Source organism: Dermochelys coriacea, chromosome 23, assembly GCF_009764565.3.
Source record: "Dermochelys coriacea isolate rDerCor1 chromosome 23, rDerCor1.pri.v4, whole genome shotgun sequence".
NCBI classification, from domain to species: Eukaryota; Metazoa; Chordata; order Testudines; family Dermochelyidae; genus Dermochelys; species Dermochelys coriacea.
This window is the reverse complement of record NC_050090.1, coordinates 5,469,904-5,492,420: the sequence shown is the minus strand read 5'-3', so window position 1 is coordinate 5,492,420 and position 22,517 is coordinate 5,469,904. Positions and strand designations below refer to the sequence as shown.

At 55.5% G+C, this 22,517-nt stretch overlaps 1 protein-coding gene across 1 annotated transcript in view; it reads right to left on the bottom strand.

Annotated features, from left to right (window-relative positions):
• Positions 1 to 853: 853 nt before the first annotated feature.
• Positions 854 to 22,517, bottom strand: part of NOVA2 (NOVA alternative splicing regulator 2) — a 46,196-nt gene continuing 24,532 nt past the window's right edge. Inside the window, exons 3-4 of the mRNA XM_038382298.2 lie at positions 17,129 to 17,295; positions 854 to 11,351 (exon numbers count right to left, since the gene is read on the bottom strand). Coding sequence (XP_038238226.1) covers positions 10,335 to 11,351; positions 17,129 to 17,295 — 1,184 coding nt within the window. The 3' untranslated portion in view covers positions 854 to 10,334. The remainder of the gene's footprint in view (positions 11,352 to 17,128; positions 17,296 to 22,517) is intronic.

Below are 22,517 nucleotides of genomic sequence, written 5' to 3'. Positions count from 1 at the left end.
GTGGGGGTGGGGACTGAAGCCCTGATCAGGGCAGCCCATGAAGGGATGTGCCAGGCTCTGTTGTGGCCAGAGCCGTGGTCATGGCACCAAAGCACAGAGCCACCTTCCCCGCGCTCTCAGAGCCCAGCCCTGCAGCCGAAAACCCACCTCTCTGTCTGGGCAAAACCAGCTGGGGGCGGGGTCCTCAGCCAAGGCTGAGACAGCAGGTGACAAACCCCAGCCCCAGAGCAGGCAGCTGTCACGTGGGTTCCATGGGGCACACGGCTGGGAGTGGGGGCAGGGGTGGGTTGCCCTGCTGCTGTCTGGGACCTGTCATTGCTGGGCTGAGGAGGGTACCCACCAGTGTCAATCAGCCGTAGTTCCATTGGAGTCAATGGGCCAGATCCCAGCTGGTGTCAATTGGCCGTAGCTCCATTGGAGTCAATGGGCCAGATCCCAGCTTGGGTCAATCGGCCATAGCTCCAATGGAGTCAATGGGCTGGATCCCAGCTGAAGTCAATCGGCCGTAGCTCTATTGGAGTCAATTGGGCCAGATCCCAGCTGGTGTCAGTGGGCCGTAGCTCCATTGGAGTCAATTGGGCCAGATCCCCAGCCGATGTCAATCAGCAACAATTCCTCTACTTCACTGGCGTTCCCACCCATGGAGGATCTGGCCTGGAGTCCTCAATATGGCAGCGATCGGCAGCACAAAACACATTGATCAATCTGCTCTGGAGTGCTACCAATACTGCTGTGGGGCTCTGCCCCTCCCCACTGCCTACCTCTGCCCCCTCCCGTCCAGTGGCATCCTGGCCTGGGATGGGGCTCTGGTTCCCGCCCCCCCAACCCTGCCAGCCTCGCTCCATTAGTAATGGGTTAAAAGTGTTGTGAAATGCAAAGAAAAAACGACAACAGAAGACGGAAGTGATGCCATGAATGAACATTTATCATGACAGAAATGAGTTAATAGTATTAAGCACTAAAAATGCTGACTCCACTAAGCACAAGTTAATACACAACTTTACACACACAAACCTACCGGAACACTCAGATTTCACTACTTAGCCATGGTAATGGAGGTCTTGGCTCTTTAAAACAATGACACGTAGTCTCGACCCTTCCCTTTAACAGATCACCCCCACCCCGCCCCCCACCCACGCCCAGAAAAAAAATAATAAAAAATGATTCAAATAAATAGGTTGTTAAAGAGAGAGTCAATGGAGAGGGAGAGAAAATGACCAGAGGCTGTTGCATAAAATGAGCTGGGCTTGGAGAGTTCCAGAATTCTTCTGCTGGGGGGCTGGGGAAGCAATCAGTTGTCTCCTCAGGACGGGCTTTGCTGTCCAAGAAAAATGCAGGGAGTTGAAGGCCAGAAGAGATCCCTAGATCTCAGGCCCTTCACTTTCACCCCATTATGGAGCCAAATAACTTGCGTTTGACTTTGACTTAAGCATCTAGATCTGGCCGTTGTTTGGCTTATGGGCACTGCAATGGCTATTGGGGTGGTGACCCAGTCGCCAAATCCTCTCTGCTTCCCCCTGTTCTAGCCATTAAAAATCCCGCTGCCCTCTTAGAGGAAGCAGATCCCCGGACACCTGGCTTCCTGTACCCACTCTCCTAGCACCTAGACTATCCTAACTCCCGGAGCTGGGAACAGAACCCAGAAGTCCTGACTCCCAGCCCCCTCCCCCCTACTCAAACCACTCAAACCACCCACTTTCAGTGCAGGAAATGCGTCAGCAAGGCCTGCCCAGTTTTGCTGTCCCTGCCTCACCTCGCTTCCCCGTCCCCTTGAGAAGAAACGAAAGCAGCTATTCTGCTTGGGCCCCCGGCCTTCCCCAGAATGAATGCATCAGCCTCAGCTGGGGCCTGTCAGCACAGCCACCTGGGCATCAGCAGAACCAGTGGATTTACCCCAGCTGAGAAGCTGGCTCATTGATGCGCAAGGGAGCCAAGGAATGTCATCTGTTCAGGGAGACCTCCTAGATGAGCTCAGGGCCGCCAGTGTAAATAGGCGTCGGTCCATTTGCAACGGCTTGATGGCAGGAATGGCTGTGGGGCTGACGCTCAGGGTCACAGGCCAAGCTTCCTGTCCCTCGGGGGCCTCTGTCTCAGAGACAGCTTCGCCCTACACTCGCTGTCCAAGCACAAACCTGTTTATGCACCAGCTCCTCTTGGACGTCAAACACAAAATGTTTCCCCCTCTGACAATTGAACAAAACTGAGTATTTACAATGAAGCAATGAGATTAACGGGAAGGGGGAAAAAAAAAACATTCCTCACCCCTCATCCCTGGGAAAAATGAGATGATCTCTGATCGTCCAGGTTAATAGCCGATGTGCGGCCATTCAACAGTCTTTGCTTCACTTCCTTTCTATATCGATAGCTCTAGAAAGAGAATTATCAGATATAGAATTGCTTTGTTGGTCTTTTTAACATGGAAGATGTGGGGGGGGGAAGTCCAGAAAACAGATTTGATGGACACAGAAAAGGGGGGTGGGGAGGAGTGGGGCGTTAAAAAGTTCAAGATGAGGGTGGGGTGGAGGTCAGAAGTTCAGGAGACGGTGGTTGGAAACAGGATGGCTCTCCGCAGCAGCGACAAAAATTCGAGATGAATCCCGTTCAGATGAGGCAGAGTTTGGTGACAGGTTGTCTCTGAAAAGCAACCAGCTTAGAAATGTTCTCGATGCAGAGAAGATGAGTGTGGATTTAGAAAAGCAGTCCCGAGGTAGCCGGCTACTGTGTCTTTAGTCCCTCGCTGATTAGCTTTTTGATATATAGATATATATAGTTGGCCTATATATATTTATAGAGATTTGTGTGTTGCGAGTGTGTCTGAACTCATCGATGTGTATGGAGGGGTGCTCCGAATGGATGTCCGGACAGAAATTAAAAGGGAGTTAGGATGATCGGGAGCTGCTTGGCACTGGAGAAAGGAGGCACGAGAGACAAACACAGGGGTCGGGGACAGAGGTGTTGGTGCCTCCTTCTGCTCTAGTCAATATCACGTTCTGGGAGATCAAACAGTGACATGGTAAATGCGAGGGAACAGGTACTGGTGAGCAAATGGAAACAAGACAGGGGTGTCTGTCCCTCCCCTCCTAGCTGAGATCCTGTCCCCCGGGGCGTATGGTACACTCCCAGAGAGATGCCGTGTCCTAAAGAGTTCACACTCAGCACAGGGGGACCTGAATCATGCTCAGAGCAAATCCCACCAGCTCCTTCCCCAACTCCCACCCCTCCTGTTTGAGTCTCAGACTTTATTGCCTTTAAATACAAGAGGGGTAGGGAGGGGAGGGTGCCAGGGCTCAGCAAATCAGATTCACCCTCCTGCTCTGAGAGCGCCCCTCATGCTCCGCTGAGGGTGGAGGCCAGGGAGAGCGGGGACAGCCTGGCTCTGCCTCCACCGCTGCTGCCCTTCCGAGCGGGATGGGGAAGAGGAAAGACAACTTCCATTTGGCACTGTGAAGGCTCCCGGAGCCAGAATGGGGTGGGGGCAAAGCGGGTCCAGGAGGGAGCCATCACATTCAAGAACCGCTGCTATTTAGATGGGGGGAAGGGTGGGAAAAGGGAGAGGGGACCCACATCCAGGCCGGGCCCAGCCCCAGTCCCTGGCTGGCACTCCACTGGCAGCGTCCGGCTTGGGAGGGACCTGGGGAAGAAGAGGTGGCTTCTGCACCAGTTGAGCAGGGGACTGATCTTCCCAAAGCCTCTCCAAGCCCCCCACATGCCAATGGGGAATTGGGACCCCCACAGCCCTGGCTTTGATGCATGCGGAGGCATCAAGACTAGACAAAGCCTAAACTACAGGGGCTGCCAGGGGCTCACATCATGACTAGAGGGGCCAGCGGGCTGGGTGAGCGCCCAATGCGTGACAGGCAGGCCAGCTCTCCTGCGTCCAAGCAGCCCCCACCCAGCACTGGCAGCAGCCACAGGTTGATTTCCAAGGGCCCTGGCTCATCTCCTGACCCATAAATTACAGCCTCTGCCTCCCTCCTCCAGTCCCCGTGCCAATGAGCCACCCGCTGGCAGAGAACGAGCTAAGAGTGGCCCCGACTCCCCTCCGGCAGCTCAACACCCAGGGTGAAGGTGCAGCCTGCAGAATGCAGCCCCGGACCCCACCCCCTGTGCCACAAGGCAGCAGCAGAGCAGGGGGGATACAGGACACTGTAGTGGCACCCCCGGGAGGCGGGACACAACAGGGCCAGCAAACCGTTATCAATGGAGATGTCTCACTTCCTAGTCGCTGAGGCTATAGCCCAGAGACCTGGGCCCAGGTTGCCCAAGGGATTTAGGCACCAACATATGCAGATGGGTGCCTAAATCCCTTGGAAAACCTGGCCCAAGGACTCTCTCTTTTAGTTTATTATGCTATTTTTTTATTATTTTATTAAATTTTCTTTAAAAGCCACTAAGAAAGGACCCAGGGTTCAGATCCGCTAACATGATCTATTGTTTATGTCTCTTTTTCTATTTTATTTTTTTCCCTTTTTTAATTTTTTTTTAAATCTTGTAGAACATCTAAAAACTTCATTCCCCCTCCCCCCACCCTCTTTTTAATAGCTGCATGTTCTCTATAAATAAAAAGTTTGGCACTTCAAAAAAAGTTTGGTCAAGTCTTTTTCAGATAGATGCCGCATAGGGAACAGATCCCCTCAGTACTAGCCTGGAATACTCCATATTAACCCCAAGATGCTACACATTGCTGCAGTATTTTGTGGCAGTCCTAGTGAACACTAGTATTTTCTAAGGGTTTGCTTTGAGCAATAATACCACCTAGTTTTTGTACAGCCCATTTCTTCTGTAGAGCTCAAAGTGCTTTGCAGAAGAGGTCACTACCTTTATTCCCATTATACAAATGGGGAAACTGAGGCAAGGAGCTGGGAGGCCCATTGTCCCCCAGCAGGCCGAGCTGGGAACAAAACCCATATCTACTCCAATTCTCTACCCAGTCGTCCACACTGCCTTTACTGATGAGCCACAAACACTCCAGTATTTGAGTAACAACCCTGCCAAATGCTGCACCTTGAAACAATGTTACTACAGCACTTTGAGATCTTACTGATGAGTGCTGTAGTAATGATTTACATTTGGAATCTTTTATAAGGGTATCTTACAACATTCTACAGGAATGATCCCAAAGTACAGCAGTATCATTGATTAATAGCCCCCAAAAGCTACCTAGTGCAGTGGGGTTATGACCGTATTCGGGGGGATAATGGGGTATAACAGTAGACTTACAGCAATCTGTTGATGATCCCAGACACTACAGCACTGTAAGGTACTAGTCCTAACATGCTACAATTCATAGTAATGTTCCTGCAGCATTTTGCTGGGTTAATGAACAATGCTATAGTATTGTTAGAAGCGCCTCCTAGCACTCTACAGGAAGGATCCAAAATACTCCAGCATCGTAGAGTAATAGTCTGAATATGATGCCCCTTCATAGTCACATTGCTGCAGTATTTGGGGCGAGGATGCTAGAGTATTTTTGATTCAGGTATCCTAGCATTCTGCAAGGATCATCCAAAACACCACGGCACTGTAAAGTGTTAGCCCCAAATGCTACATCTCAGTATCGGGTTAGCTCTGACAGTGGGGGGAAAAATGTCATGTAAATTTCACTGGGATTTGGAAAGTATTTTTGTCCCATCATATTTGGAAACGGACAGATTTTTCATTTTGCTAATTGCCTGGGTAGTTTTTTTAATAGCAGCAGCCACCATCTTTCTGTTCTGTGTCTGGACAGCACCTGGCATGAGGCCGATCTGGTCCATGACTGAGACTCCCAGATGCTACCCTCATACACCATCAAATTTTTGGTATTTTTTTAAAAATGGGCAATTTCAGGAAAAATACATTTTTGATGCTGCCTAATATATTCCATCTTGCAAGGAAGCCAGTCATCCAAAGTGGCTGGATGAAAACATGGCAAGCCAAAATGAGGGCGGGGGGGAGAGTTTGTGAAAAGTAACTTTAGAAAAATTCCCCCCAAAATTAGACATGTCAAGAAAACCAAAATGGTTTTGTGTTAAGGACTTAAAAATAACTCCCATTTTTGGTTCTAACCAACTGTGACTGATTCTATTTATTACAGTATTTGGGATAATATTGAAGAATGCTGGAACATTTCACTTTACAAGTGTATCCTTATATCCTGCTACAACAGCAACTGAAAGCTCGACAGCTCAGGTTAATGCTACTGAAGTATTTTAGCCAATACTGTAGTATTTTTGCACAGGTGCCTGTAGGAAAACACTCCAGGTTATCCTAGTGTTACTGAAGTATTTTGGGGTGTTGTAGTATTATAGGATATGGCTGTGGTACTTTTAAAAGGGTATATTTATGAAAACATACCCTGACTTATCATACTCAAGTACTTTGGGGTGTCACTGTAGTGTTTTAGGATATTGCTAAAGTACTTTTAATCAGGTATCTTTATGAAAACATTTCAGGTTATCATAGCGTTACTATGATGGTGTTACTGTGGTGTTTTCGGATATGGCTGTAGTATTTTTAATGAGGATGCCATATTAAACACACCCCCGTATTACCTAGCAATGGGGTAGGTTTTCCAGCATAGCCTTGGGCCATCGGAGTAGTTTTGGGGTTAAATCAGGTAATCCCTCTGTGACCTGGTGGGCCCTTTTGCAGCCTGCCCTGACCTTGGCATTTCCAGTGAGGGCTACCCCAGGCATGCCGGGTCACATAGGGCTGCCCCATGCACGTCGGGTCACACCCTCTATGCAGGCATGTATCGAAAAAGACAGACAAATATTTTGGCACAAAAAACACCTCCCTACCCCTCCTCCCGCCTCCCTTTGCAAAGTTTGATATGCAACACCCCTACCATAGGCTACAGCAGCACGTTTTGTTCGACACAAAAAATCCCAGAACCAGTCGGGCCGCTCCCACAGCTGGCAGGAATGGGCGGAGCTCCCAACATGGGCGGAGCAAGGCCTATTTACTCCAGCACAGGATCTGGCCCGACCCATGTAAAAGGGCCGAGTCTCCCGGCCCTGCCTCTCTGCCTCTCATCTCACCTCCGAGATTCAGTGCAAGATGCTACTTAAATATTGCTTCCTTTTTAGTAGTAAATATTTTCACATTTGTTTTGTTCCCTAGTTCAAAAGGTTACAAACCCCCCTCCCTCAGCCCTCGGCTAACGAATGGAAAATGATTGATCTCTGCTAGCTAACATGGAGGGGCCCCTCCGCCCCCCAAATCCCAAACCCACCGCTAGCCCCTTCCCCTGAGTCTGTCCCCAATTCCTGTCCGACTGTCTACCTGCTGGAGCAACGTGGACACGGCTGCCCTAAGGTGAGCTCTGGAGCCTGACAAGTGCCATGCAAAGCAAACCTGCCTGTGCCAGGACTGAAGGCCAGCTGGGGGTCAGGAAGAGATTTTCCTTCTCAGGGTAAAATATTGCACAAATCCACAGCTCGCCACTGGGGTTGGGGGTGAACGGCCGGTGTCACATGGAGAGGGGGCTCCTTTGGGCTCCTGGGTGGGGGCGTTAGGGGGTAAGTGCCAGTGTCAGGTGGGGAGGATAATGGGATAAGTGCTGATGCTAACTGGGGTTGAGGTGGGATACGGGGTCAGATGGGGAGGGGATCCCTAGGGCGGGGGGGCAATGGGGTTCCTGTGGGGGTCAGACGGGGGAAGGGGTTTTCTAGGGGCTGTGACTGCATTTGGACCTATGAAGCACTTAAGTGGATGGCCCGTCCCCCCGGGCACAGGGTCCCGGCTCTGAGGGGGTCTCTCCGAGCACAGCACTGGTGCAGAGCCGCTCACCATCCCCACCTGCCACTGGTAATATGCTTATTTCATTCCTGCCTCTTCCAGTGCTCATGAGTAACCCCCGCCCCAATACCAAATCTGCCCCGGGCTCACAAACAACCCTCCGGAAACAAACCAGCATTTTCAGCCCAGAGCTTCTGAGCAACCCTACAATAACAAGCCAGTGTATGCAACCCAGGGCTTCTGAGCAATCCTACAATAACAAGCCAGTGTATACAGCCCATGGCTTCTGAGCAACCCTACAATAACAAACCAATGTATATAACCCAGGGCTCCTGAGTAACCCTATAATAACAAGCCAGTGTATATAACCCAGGGCTTCTGAGCAACCCTACAATAATAACCTGGTGTATATAACCCAGGGCTCCTGAATGACCCTACTATAACAAGCCAGTGTATACAACCCAGGGCTCATGAGCAACCCTACAATAACACAACAATGTAAGAAGCCTGACACACAGGAGCAACATTACAACTAACAAACCAGCCTGTTCAGCCAAAAGCTTCAGAAGGATCCTACAATAACAAGCCAGCCTGCAGCGGAGCACCCCCAAGCCACCCTACGACAACAAGCCAGTACAGACAGGGGTGGGAGCGGTCAAAAGGAAAACATCCCTGTTTCCAGAAGCCCTGGAGGGCCCTGGCAAAAGCGGTGTATTAAAAAAGGGTCAGCTGTAAACACGGTGCAGAGAATGGCCCCACTGATTTGATCACAGAATGGCTACTGGATACTCTGGCACTAGCCCAGGGGCTTCTGGGCCTGACCCTGGCACTAGCCCAGGGCTACTGGGCATCTGGCTCTCACGGACTGCTCTGAGTCACTGATATGTGAAGCAAGGTCCTTTCCACACTGCCCACAGGCTGCGCTGCCAGCAGGAGGAGCCCTTGGCTGGCTCTAGGTGATAATACTGCTTGAGGCATCAAGGAGATCCTGGGGGAGGCAGGGGGGGAGAGGGCAGGGGTTCTAAGGAAGAGGAAGAGGAGAAATGTTCCTTCCCTAGAGCAATGGTGGGGGGCAGTCATGAGGTCCATGGTGAAGATGCCAATATCCGCCCCCGGTGCTGAGAAAATAGCCATCGCCCCAGCCGGGCTTTAATACTGAGTGGTAGCTGCGGGGAGGCAGCTGCCTAGTGCTTCACTTTCCTGGCCGTGCCAGCTGCCCGGGGCCTGTGCGAGCGGCGGTAATGCCTGGGTTCCCTGTCCTGTCGCTGCTCCAGCGGGATGGGCTCGGCCGCTCGCGTTCCTGGGGGTTGTGTGGGGAGAGATTCCTCCCTAGATGGATGTGACACCAGCATTTACAGAACACCTCAGAAGGAAAATAAAACCACACCCGGACGGTTTGGCCCTGTCTGTCACAGGAAGCAGGCTATGACATCACAGGAAGCAGCCTGACGTGTCCCAGGCAGGTGTTTATACCACAGCAAGTAGCCTCGTACATCACAGGAAGTAACATACTACATCACTGGTGATGTCACAAGAAATAGCCTATCACATCACAGGAAATAGCCTCCTACACCACAAGAAGTAGCATACCACATCACTGGTAGACACTTGTGATGTCACAAGAAGTAGCCTATGGCATCACAGGAAGTAGCCCCCTACGCCACAATACATCACATACCACCATGCTTCTTGTCACAGCTTCATGTTCTGCTCCTTATCTCCCCACCCTCCAATCACCCGGTCTGGCAGACACTGCCGAGCGAGACGACAAAACCCAGCCCTGTGGCTACTCCATGGACAGACTCCCACCCCACTCCGCACGGGGACAGCGCAGCCACCTTTCCAGTTACGCCCTAGAGATATGTTGCTTTCTTTCTGGAGGAAGAGGGGGAGTGCGTCCCCCCACTTTTGCTGAAGATATGAATAACTACCCCCCCAACCCACAAAAACCACCCCCAGTCCTAACTTAACCCCCCACCTCCCTCCCCGAGTTCAACACAATTTGACTATCTACATGCAGAAAATAAAACGCCTCAGTGAAACGCCGCGTTGCAGCTTAAGTTCAATAAGACCCAGCTAACAGAGGGGGTATGTGGGAGATTTACGGCAGCTGTGGCTCATGCCAAGACCCCGTTCCCCACCCCCCCTCATCTCAACATGGGTCCAGATCGGCTCCAATCACCCCTCCCCCAATTATGGATCAAAATCCAATTCCCCCCAGTCTTAAAGGGATCCACTCCCCAAAGTGCGATCTGCTCCCTTAATAGAGAGAGCAGGGGGTGGGGGGTCTGGCTGGGGGGGCAAGGGGGGGGCAGAAAGAAAATTTGTAAAGAAAGGAAATAAAGAGAAAATTTGACCCATTTTCTTTTTCTATTAAAAAAAAAAGAAGTGCAATATATACATATCAGACAGAACGCACGGCAAGGTCCGCGGGCCGATCCGGAGATCGCGTCTGGATCGGAGCTGGTCATTAGATGGGGGGGACCCCTCCCTATTGGAGGGGATGCATGTCTGGGGGCGTGCGGGGGATGGGCAGAGGGGGAGGGGGGGCCTGTTGGTTGGTTGGTTTGACATTTAAAATGGATTTCTCCCTTTCGTGGCTCCCTCCGGCCCTACCCTACTTTCTGCGGGTTGGTGGCTCGCACCCCCTGCTCGTACGTCACTCGCTGGCTGATGAGGTACTGGGCAGCCTGCGTGGCTGCCGGCGTGCCGGTGATGGTGACTTTACGGTTCCTGGTGCCCGGGATAAACTCTCCCTTTTTGGAGATCTGGATCCGGGCGCCCGTCAGCTCCTGATACTCCACCAGCGTCTTGCCCCCTTTGCCCAAGATGGCCCCCACCAGATTCTCTGGCACCGCGATCTCCACCATATCCTTGGCACTTTCCACCAGCTTCTCCGTGGCCAGGAAGGAGCTGGCCACCAGCGGCGAAGCCGTGCCCAGGTAGCCGTTGGCCGCCCCGGTGGCGGCCGCCAGGGAGCCCAGGGTGAAGGCCCCCACAGCACCAGCCGGCGTGCTGGTGCTGGCGGAGGCATCGCTGGCGTAGGAGGCCAGGAGGTTGGCGGCAGCAGCCGCGGCAGGATTGGCACCAGCCGCCACGGCGGCCAGCACGCCAGAGGCGGCGGCAGAATTGAGCCCCAGCCCCAGGGAGTTGGTGTTGTATCCGTAACTGGCCAAGGTGTTGAGGGCCGTGCTGATGGCCAGCAGGTCACTGCCAGAGAAGCCCGGCAGGGCCGCTGGGAAGGCCCCGACGCTGGCCAGGCTGGTGTGTCCCAGCAGGCCCGAGGCGGTGGCGGCGGCGGCGGCAGCTGGCAGCACGTCCGTGGAGTTGGCGTAGGGCGAGCCGGTGGGGTTGGAGTTGGCCACGGGGCCGGTGATGTTGGCGTAGCTGATGTTGAGGCAGCTGCTGCTCTGCGGGTCCTCCTGGATTTTCTGCACAATGATGTCCACCGCCTTGCGGATCTGTTCGGGCTCCCCGCTGATTGTCACCACCCGCTCCTGCAGGTTGATGCCCTCTGGCTTCTGGCTCAGCTGAACCCAGGCCCCCGACTGCTCCATGATGGCCTTCACCGTGGCACCTCCTTTGCCGATGATCAGCCCAGCCGTGCTGTTGGGGACGATCAGCTTGGCCTGCCAAGGGAAAAGACGGGGGGGGGGGGGTGTTAGCGGGGGTGGGGAATGAGCTCCAGCAGCTTCCATTGCCTTTGACCAGCGCTGAGCTGCAGCCCCCCCTGGGGTGGGGCATAGGGCTGTTTATACAAGGACCCCCCAGCGCTGAGCTGCAGCCCCTGCTGGGGTTCCATATGACATACAAGGATCACTCGTCCCCCACTCCCTGTAGCACATCGCCCCCTAGCACCGTGTGGAGACAAGCGTGCTCCAGTCTCCATGGAGGAGCCCAGCGGGGGTGTTGTACCCACTCAGAGAGCTGGGCGACTCCCAGAGACACATGGGCTGAGCTGGGAACGGGTGCTGCCCAGATACTGCCTGCCAGAGCTGGGTTCCCCTTCAGCACCATGGAGAGCAGTGACAGCACCCAGCATGCCCAGATCTAGGCACACCCAGAGCTTGGTGCATCCAACATCCAGCACATCCAGCGCTCAGCACACCCAGAGCTCGGCACACCCAGCCCTAGGCCCACCCAGCATACCTAGAGTTCAGTACACGCAGAACCCGACACACCGAGACTTCGGTACACCCAGCACCCGGCACACCCAGAGCTCAGCACACCCAGAGCTTGGTACAACCAGCACCCAGCACACCCAGCCCGAGACACCAGCACCCGGACACCCAGCACCTGGCACACCCAGAGCTCAGCACACCCAGTACCCAGCAAAGCCAGCACCTAGCACACCCAGCCCTAGGTACAACCCAGCCCAAAGGGGGAGTCAGGGAAGGGCTGGGGGGATGATCTTGGCCTGGAGGGCCTCAATCAGGCTGCCTTTGGGCCCTCCCCAGACTGGCCACCTGCACTGACACAGCCTGGGGCTAGGGGCAGACCCAGGGGCTCTGCCTGGGAAGGGAGGAGGATGCAGCCTCCCCACCCTATTACTTAACCACAGCCCAGGAGCAAACGAAAACACCACAGCAACTTAGCCGAGAAAATCCCTTGCGTAACAAGCTCTGATGCAGGCCCTGCCCCGCCGTCGGGCTAGACTAACCCACAGGAGAGAGCTGTAGCTTGGCTTTGCTGGTGTCCCTCAACCCTGACCTGCAGCCATAGGCACCGACTCCGTGGGTGTTACGGGGCTGGAGCACCCATGGGGGAAAAATGGTGATTGCTGAGCACTCATCGGCAGCCCCCCATCAGCTCCCCCCTCCTCCCCAGCGCCTCCTGCCCATCAGTGGCCCCGACGATCAGCATTTCCCCCTCCCTCCCCACTTCTCCTGCCTGCCCGCCACAACCAGCTGTTTTGAGGCATGCAGGATGCTGGGGGGAGGGAGGAGGAGCAATGATGAAGCACACTCGAGGGAGGGGGTGGAACGGGGTGGGAAGAGGTTGGGCAGGGGTGGCGTGGGATGTAGCCTTGAGGAATGGGGTGGAGTTCGGGTAGGGTCTGGGGCAGAGCCAGGGGTTGAGCATCTCCCGACAAAGTGGAAAGTTGGTGCATGTGCCCGCAGCTCCTTGCTACCCTGGCCCTGGGCTTCTTCATGACACCAGGGTCTTCAGTGGAGCTGGGGGTGGGGAGATCACAGCAGGAGTAGCAGGGGGCTGCGAGTCAGGAGTGAGAGGCACTGGCAGAGCTGTGGGGAGAACTCAGGGCTGGGGTAGCAGGGGGCTGTGAGTCAGGAGTGAGGGGTACTGGCAGAGCTGTGGGTTGGGGAGCCCAGGGCTGGGGTAGCAGGGGGCTGCGAATCTGGAACTGACCACTAGGACTGGGATGGGGGAACTGTCACTAGTTCCTTCTAACAGCTCCCTCCTCTGCACATAAACCACCCAGCTCCATAGGAGGGGAGTGCAGTCCAGTGGTTAGAGCAGGGAGCGGGGGAGCTAGGAGTCAGGATTCCTGGGTTCTAGCCCCAGCTCTGCCACTGACTGGCTGTGTGAACTTGCTCACGTCCCAGCACTGCCCTGTGACTCAGTTTCCCCACCTCACTGGAGCATATGGCTCAGTCTGTGAAAGCTTGTGCAGGGCTGTGAGATCCTGAGGGATGGGAGCTGGCCCCTGCCGTGCGGGAAGTGGGGACTCCCTGGACTCATCTCAGGTAACCTCTGAGGTCTCGAGGGGCAGTTTGGGCTGACAGCCTCCAATGAGGGGCAGGGGAGGATAGCGAAAAGGGGGGAGAGAGGAACAGGCAGGAGGGGCAGGCGAAGGTGCACTCAGTCCCGCCACCACACCCAGAGCTCAGTCCACCCAGCACCTGGCTTACCTAGCACCTGGCCTGCCCAGCCCTAGGTACACCCAGCCAATCTCCCTCACACAGACAATCTCTGCTCAGGGCCACTAGCCAGGACAGAGCTCCTGGCACCCCACCCAGACCCCATTGCTGCCGGACCCCCCGCCCCAGAGCCCTCCCTCTCTCAACGCAATGGCGGCGAGGCCCTGCCAGGCCAGGCAGCCTGACACATCACAGAGCCTGCCCCCTGCTGCCATGGCAAGGGGACCCTGCAGGGGTGGAAGCTGCTCTCCTAGGCCAGACTGGCTCCTGGGCACCACCTGGCTCCCGGTATAGACCCCATGCCCCCTTCCAAATCCCCAGCTGCCACCACATCCTGGATACCACTGGGCAACAGCCTCCCCTGCAGCCCCCACAGCAGCTGGATCCCCGGCCTCAGCTCCATCCTCCCCGCCAGGATCTGGGCACAGATTGGTGCCATGCAGCTTAGTTGCAAGCCAAGGGGCAAAAAATAGAACCCAGGAGTCCTGGCTCCCAGCCCCTCCCCTCCACTGTAACTACTAGACCACACTCCACTCCTGGAACTACTGAGCACATGTTTCCTCCTCCTACCTCCTCCAGCAGCCCATGGACTTTCCAGAACCTGCTGCCCACCCCCGCTGATCCCTTCAGGCCAGGGATCCATGAGGGGAGCAGGGCGTGCCCCATGGTGCCAGCTGCTCCCGTCCCACTACTCCTCAGCACATAAATTGTCTTCTGCTCTCCCCTGCCTGCGCCAGGAGCCCTTTGGGGGCAGCCAGGCCTGGGATGGATGGGGGTGCCTAAAATACAGCCCAAAGGGGCATCTTGCACTGGAAAAGGGCTTTCCCTGCCCTGGCCTCCAGTGCTTCCTCCTGCCAGCACAGGGTGAGCCATGTATTCAGGGACTCAAAGGGGCAAGAGACCCACACTGTGTCCTGTTCAACAGGAGATTTCTTGGGAGATTTTAGCAACCCCGGCTTTTCCCAGCGGGGGGCGCTGTGGGGAGCAGGGCAGGAGCACAGGCTGTGGGAGGATCTCCCGGCTATGCCAGCCCCAGACTCTCCCAGCGGGGGGCACTGTGGGAAGGGGGACAGGAGTGTGCCGGGCAAAGGGAAGTGTCGGACTCATTCGTGCTCTGTTTCTTTGACAGTCAGAAAAGGAGGACTTGTGGCACCTTAGAGACTAACAAATTTATTTGAGCATAAGCTTTCGTGAGCTACAGCTCCCTTCATCGGATGCATCCGATGAAGGGAGCTGTAGCTCACGAAAGCTTATGCTCAAATAAATTTGTTAGTCTCTAAGGTGCCACAAGTCCTCCTTTTCTTTTTGCGAATACAGACTAACACGGCTGCTACTCTGAAACTTGACAGTCAGGAAAGTCAAGTGAGCCCTTGTTGTCTTTGAAGCAGCCAGGCCTGGGCGGGGGTGGGGGGTGCTGACCCAGTGCACCCACAGCTCCATTCCTGTCAAGGGACTGCCCGGGGTGACCTGTGCTGTGGGAGGAGATAGCAGGGGGTGGGCAGGCTGTGACCAGGCCTAGTGCCCTGCCTGTTTCCTGCAGACAGGAGGGACAACAGGATGCAGGTTACAAGGGCAAAGGAGCCTGGGGGAGTGAGGGCACGCGCGGTGTCAATCCCCTTTCCCTGGTGGGAGGGAAAGGGGAGTTAAAGCCAAGAGTCAGGATTAGAACCCAGGAGTCCTGATTCCCAGCCCCCCTGCTCTAACCCAAGAGAGCCTGTCCCCTCCCAGAGCTGGGGAGCGAACCCAGGCGTCCTGGCCCCCAGTCTGTGGTCCCAACCCCTAGAATTCCCACCTTGCTGCAGTCCTATTGATCCTGGAGGCTGGGCTTGTGACTCTGGGGAAACAGACCAGAGTAGCTATTGCCCTGGGTGGGAATGGCATGGAGGGAACAACACCCCCTCCACCCCCACCCAGGGGGAATGGACTGAGTGGATGTTCCCTCCCTGGCCCCATAGGGATGGACAGGGTGGGCTAAAGGAGATATGAAGTCATCTCTGCACACTTTCTTCTTGGGAATGACAAGTGCTGTCCCGAGAGGACCCTGGCGTCCAGGCAAAGGCCATCACATGGGCCTCAGTCTGGTCATGGCACATCCTTGCACTGGATGGTGTCACTCGAGGACCTGAGGGAGGGCGTGGGAATTGGGGAGAGTCTACTGGGGCCAATGGGGATACCCTGCAACCCCCTCCGCCTTCCTATAACTCTTAGCGGCAGAAGAGGAAGAGATGCTCTGTGGGATTACTGCCTAGAGTGCACCGCTCTGTGGGACCTCTAGACCCAATCCTGATCCACAACCCAGCTCCGGGGCTCCTCCCCTCCTGTAGCTCTGCCAGGGCCTCTCAATCCCAACTTGCAGGCCCCTGCTAGCCCAGTCCTGGGCTCTCCCACCACACCTCTGCTGGTGCCCCTCAGTCCCAACCTGCAGCCCCAGCACTCCCGCAAGCTCTGCTGACCCAAAGCCCCCAGCCCAGCACTTCCCCTATCTTTCCCAGTTCTGCCAGTGTCCCTCAATCCCGACCTGCAGCCCCCCACTATCCCAGCCCTGGGCTCCCCACACACACACAGCTCTGCCAGTGTCCCTTTCTCCCAACCCGCAGTCCCTGGCTATCCCAGAATGCAGCAAATTCCCCACTAAAAAAAGAGACCCAACCAACTCACTTCATGTGTGACTAGAGACAGGATCTGAACTCAGAACCCCAGCGATAGAGGTTGGGGGGGATGGACTGTGAAACTCCACTTGCCCCCAACAATCGCTGCACTAACCCCTGGGCAGTGTTGCCCTAGCCCCACGCTACAGCATCCCAGAGACACCAAGGCCTTTGTGGCTGCTGATAGGTGCGTTACAGCCGTTGCATATTACAGTGGGTGTACAGGAGGATGCGTACCGCCCCTGCCCTGGCTGCTGAGGGCAGTGTGTGCTGCTGACAGCCCCTGTGTGGCGACACTGGGCACTGCTGGCTGGGATTTGGGGAGCTCAGGACAATCACAGGGTCTGCGGATTAAGGTTTCCTGGGGCCCCTGCCCACACCTTCCACCTGCGGTCCCACTCCCGTGCTGCGCCTGTGGCCCTGCCCACAGCCCCACCCCTTTCTGTCTCTTCCCTGGTCCCCGCCCCTTTTCCATCCAGGGTCCCCTCATTCTGCCCCCGCACTGTGGCCCCACAACCTGTTTGCTCCTTTCTGCCCTCCCCCAAGATTGTCCCCCCGCTCTGGCCCCAGGGCCGCGGCAGGGAGTGAGAGCTCCTCCAGTCCCGGGACTGCAGCCAGGTCCGGGCGCTGGGGCTTCCCCCACCACCCCCAGCGCTTCTGTGGGGGATCAGGGTCGGGGCGCTGGGGCTTCTTCTGCCCCAGCTGCACAGTGCTTCTGCCAGGGAGTGGGTTCGGGTCGCTGGGGCTTCCCCCACCCCGCATGGCGGCCTGGGCTCTGGGCTTCTGCTGCCCGGCAGTGGATTTTTTCCAAGGCCCTCCCATTGGCTCAGTGGCTAATCCACCACTGCCTGGGAGAGTGTCCGGTCCCCTGGATCTCACCTGCTTGGCGCGGTCTGGGTTCATGGTGGTCTGTGGCTGCAGGATGTTGACAGACTCCGGCTTCACCACGGACTGGGGGATCTCGCGCACCTTCTCGGCGATGAAGTTGTGGACGGCGTTGAGGGCCTCGGCTGTGCCCTGCACAAGGCACACCCGCTCTGTGGTGCCTGGGAGGGGAGAGCACGGGCAGGTTAGCACCCAGAGTTCTGGGCACAGAGGGCACCAAGCTGGAGAGGGATGCACTGATGTGGGCTTGCAGGGAGGGAGCGTGCAAAAGGAGAGAACACTGACACCAAAGGGGTGAGTGTGCAAATGGGAAGTGAGTGTGTAAGGGAACTGATACCAAAGGAATCAAAAAGTAACAGATTTTTTAGATAAAGGAAATGCAGTGGATCTCATTTACCTAGATTTCAATAAGGCATTTGATACCATGCCACATGGGGAATTATTAGTTAAATTGGAGAAGATGGGGATCAAAATGAACATCAAAAGGTGGATAAGGAATTGGTTAAAGGGGAGACTGCAACGGGTCCTACTGAAAGGTGAACTGTCAGGTTGGAGGGAGGTTACCAGTGGAGTTCCTCAGGGATCGGTTTTGGGACCAATCTTATTTAATCTTTTTATTACTGACCTTGGCACAAAAAGTGGGAGTGTGCTAATAAAGTTTGCAGATGATACAAAGCTGGGAGGTATTGCCAATTCGGAGAAGGATCGGGATATTATACAGGAGGATCTGGATGACCTTGTAAACTGGAGTAATAGTAATAGGATGAAATTTAATAGTGAGAAGTGTAAGGTTATGCATTTAGGGATTAATCAAACAAGAATTTTAGTTATAAGTTGGGGACGCATCAATTAGAAGTAACAGAAAAGGAGAAGGACCTTGGAGTATTGGTTGATCATAGGATGACTATGAGCTGCCAGTGTGATATGGCTGTGAAAAAAGCTAATGCGCTTTTGGGATGCATCAGGAGAGGCATTTCCAGTAGGGATAAGGAGGTTTTAGTACCATTATACAAGGCACTGGTGAGATCTCACCTAGAATACTGTGTGCAGTTCTGGTCTCCCATGTTTAAAAAGGATGAATTCAAACTGGAGCAGGTACAGAGAAGGGCTACTAGGATGATCCCAGGAATGGAAAACTTGTCTTATGAAAGGAGACTTAAGGAGCTTGGCTTGTTTAGCCTAACTAAAAGAAGGTTGAGGGGAGATATGATTGCTCTCTATAAATATGTCAGAGGGATAAATACAGGAGAGGGCGAGGAATTATTTAAGCTCAGCACCAATGTGGACACAAGAACAAATGGGTATAAACTGGCCACCAGGAAGTTTAGACTTGAAATTAGATGAAGGTTTTTAACCATCAGAGGAGTGAAGTTTTGGAATAGCCTTCCAAGGGAAGCAGTGGGGGCAAAGGATCTATCTGGTTTTAAGATTCTACTTGATAAGTTTATGGAGGAGATGGTATGATGGGATAATGGGATTTTGGTAAGTAATTGATCTTTAAATATTCAGGGTAAATAGGACTAATCCCCTGAGATGGGATATTAGATGGATGGGATCTGAGTTACCCAGGAAAGAATTTTCTCTAGTATCTGGCTGGTGAATCTTGCCCATATGCTCAGGGTTTAGCTGATCGCCATATTTGGGGTCGGGAAGGAATTTTCCTCCAGGGCAGATTGGAGAGGCCCTGGAGGTTTTTCGCCTTCCTCTGTAGCATGGGGCATGGTTGACTTGAGGGAGGCTTCTCTGCTCCTTGAAGTCTTTAAACCATGATTTAAGGACTTCAATAGCTCAGACATAGGTGAGGTTTTTCATAGGAGTGGGTGGGTGAGATTCTGTGGCCTGCGCTGTGCAGGAGGTCGGACTAGATGATCAGAATGGTCCCTTCTGACCTTAGTATCTATGAATCTATGAATGGGGGTGATGGAGGAAGGTGAGTGTGCAAGGGGGAGGATGTGTATAAGAGGGCAACAATTGATGCCAGAGGAATGAGAGTGTGCGTGGGTGTGCACGAGGACAACTGATCGCAAAGGAACAAGTGTGCAAGCAGGCAAGTGTGCATGAGGAGGATGCATGTGTAAGAGGGGAGTGAGTGTTTCAGCTGAAGCTTTGACTAGCCACCACTGCCTTGGCCTCCCCTCACCCAACCAATGCCTGCCTCCCATCCCCCTCCAGCTCTCACCAGGCTAGCCCCAGCTTCAGAAGGGCCCAGCGTGGCACATAGAGGGTTAACATGTTCAGCCATGCCCCGCCAGCTGCTGCCTGTTTAAAGCCAACAGCTGGCAGGACTGCCAATGAGGGCCCCACACCCCCTTTGCTCCCCCTGGGACCCCGGCCATTGGACAGAGCTGGTGTCAGCCCCCCCAGGGAAGGAAGCTCTTGGCACCCCCCATCTCCCTTGAATGCCAGCCTTTCACCTCCACCCTGTGACCTCTCCCATCGGCTGATGGGGAAACTGAGGGGGGTTGGGACTTGCCCTCCCCAAGGTCACAAGCTGAGCCTGTGGCAGGGCTGGGGATCGAACCCAGGAGTCCTGATGCCCAGCCCCCCTTCTAACCACTAGATTCCACTCCCCACCCAGAGCTGGGGGGAGACCCCTGGTGCTCCCCCTTTAGCTCAGGGTCTAAGGCTTTGGGGCTGGGGGTTCTGGTTCAATCCCTGCCGAGCATTCGTTCCCCATGGTGGGGAGGTTCATCCCCAGGGTGTGGGGTACAGCGCTGGGGGGAAAACGCCCTCGGCTGGTGCCAAAGCCACTGTATGGGGGAGCCACGGCAGGGAGGAGAGGGAGGGAAACCAAGGATTTTTGGTCTCTCTCCTTCCCCACAACATCCCCCCACCCCATGTCCCCCCTCCCAGCTCTCTCCTCCCCACCTCCCAAACCCTCTTCCCCTCTCCCACCCCTCCCCACGTCCCCCTCCTTGGCCCACATCCCCCTCCCCATATGCCTCTCCTCTCCCCGCATCCCCTTCCCCACTTTCCCCTCCCCATGTCCCCCTTCCCCACATCTCCACCTCCCCCTTCCCCTCTCTCTCCCCTCCCCACGTCCCCCTCCTTGGCCAACATCCCCCTCCCCATATATCTCCCCTCTCCCTGCATCCCCTTCCCCCTCCCTATATCCCCCTTCTCTTCCTCCTTCCCTCCCCCTACATCCCCCCTGCCCCTCCCAGTTTGCCCCTCTGCATGGCCCCCCTCCCCCTCCTTCCCCACATCCCCCATCCCCCTCATTACCCCCCGCCCCTCGCCATGCCCCCTCCCCCCAGGGTTTCCCCCAACCTCCCCCCCTCAGCTGCTGCCTCAACAAAACAGGCACAGCCAGGTTACCATGGCAACCTGCAGCGTTTTGAAACCCCCTCCCCCCCCAGCAGCCGTGATGGAGCCGAGGGCTCAAGGGCCTGTCGCCATGGCAACCGGCACCCCCTCATCTGCCATCCGCTGGTTACCTGGGTGATGAGGGACCCTTTGTCCCCAGCAATGAGCCCCCCACCGCCGCGGGGTGCGGCGAGGGGCCCCAGGCAGGAAGGGGAGGAAGAGAGCTGGCAGGGGGGGACCCAGTTGCCCCACAGCGAGGGTTGGGGCCCAGCGCAGGCTGGAGAGCCCCTCCCCCTGGGGCCTGGCATAAGGGGCTCAAGGATCCGGGGGGCTGGGGGGGCACAGCATGAGGCCCGGCCCCATCCCCACTTCCCCCCATCCACACACAGAGTCGGAGGTTCGGAGAAGACAGGAGGGAAATGGGGGGAGGGCCCTGAATGAGTCAGGGACCCTCAGGTTAGCTCAAAATGTAACCCCCTCCCCATCCCATAACCACCCCCAGCCTCTCCGAGCCAGCCAAACCAGCAACGCCACTGCCCACCCTGCCAACCCCCAACTTTATGGCCCACCTCAGCAACCACGGCCCATGGCACCACAGCCCACCCTCGCCAGACACTGACACTATGGCCTAGCATGGCCAACCAAGTCCCATGGCACCTCAGCCCGCCTTCACCAACCATGGCCCATGGCACCACAGCCCACCTTCACCAACCACAGCCCATGGGCAGATGCCCACCTTCACCAACCACGGCCCATGGCACCACAGCCCACCTTCACCCACCATGGCCAATGGCACCTCCGCTCACCTTCACTAACCACAGTCCATGGCACCACGGCCCACCTTTACCAACCACCAACACCATGGCACCATAGCCCACCTTCGCCAACCACGGCCCATGGCACCTTAGCCCACCCTCGCCAGACACTGACACTATGGTTTAGCCTGTCCAATCACAGCCAATGGCATGTGCCCACCCTTGCCAACCATGGCCTATGGCACCATGGCCCACCCTCATGAATCATATCCCATGGCACCATGGTCCACGCTTGCCAACCACCAACATTGTAACACCAGGGCCCACCCTTGCCAAGCATGGCACCACTGCCCACCCTTGCCAACCATGATGCTATGGCCCATGCCCATTCTCACCAACCACTTCCCATGGCACTACGGCCCACTCTCACCCTCACCAACCACAGCCCATGGCACCATGGCCCACCTTTACCAACCACCAACACCATGGCACCATAGCCCACCTTCACCAACCATGGTCCTCGGCCTACCCCCACCAACTTTGATGCCATGACCCATGCCCACTCTCACCAACCACCAATGCATGCTCGCCAACCACAGCCCACAGCACCACGGTAGCACAGCCCAGGCTCACCAAACCACAGACCACGCTCAGTACTCCATCAGCACCACAGCCTGTGGCACCACAGCCCACGTGCCCCGCAAACCTCCTTCGCCACACCACACACCTCCCTCCCTGCAATCCACCACTAACATCAGAGCACAGACCACCAACCGCCACCAGCACTGCCCACCGCCCTCCCCAAAGCATCAACACCACAAACCACAATAGCCATCCGCACATTACCGCAGGCCACTTTCACCAATGCACAAACCACCAGTCATCTCACATCTGTTAGTAGTTAGAGTAGGGGCAGCTCTGAGCAGGACTCCTGGGTTCTATCCCAGCTCTGAGAGGGGAGTGGAATCTAGTGGTTAGAGGAGGGGGGGACAAGAGCCAGTACTCCTCATTCTATCCCCAGCTCTGGGAAAGGAGTGGGGTCAGTGCAAGCAAGTCATGGCCCTCAGAGACTGAGCACAGGTTCTGGAGACCAGAGTGACTGAACTGGAGATGCTGAAGGAGACAGAGAGGTACAGAGAGGAGACTTTCTGGGGCACAGCAGAACGGGTCCCACTCCCAGTCTGTGCTGCGGAGGAAGGAAGGAGAACATTAAGCTGGGGTGGAAGGAAATGATCCCATCGCTGGGACCCTCCTTCCAGATGCACCAAGGAGACCCCTTACCCCGCCATATAAGACGATAAATTATCATGCTAAGATCTGTA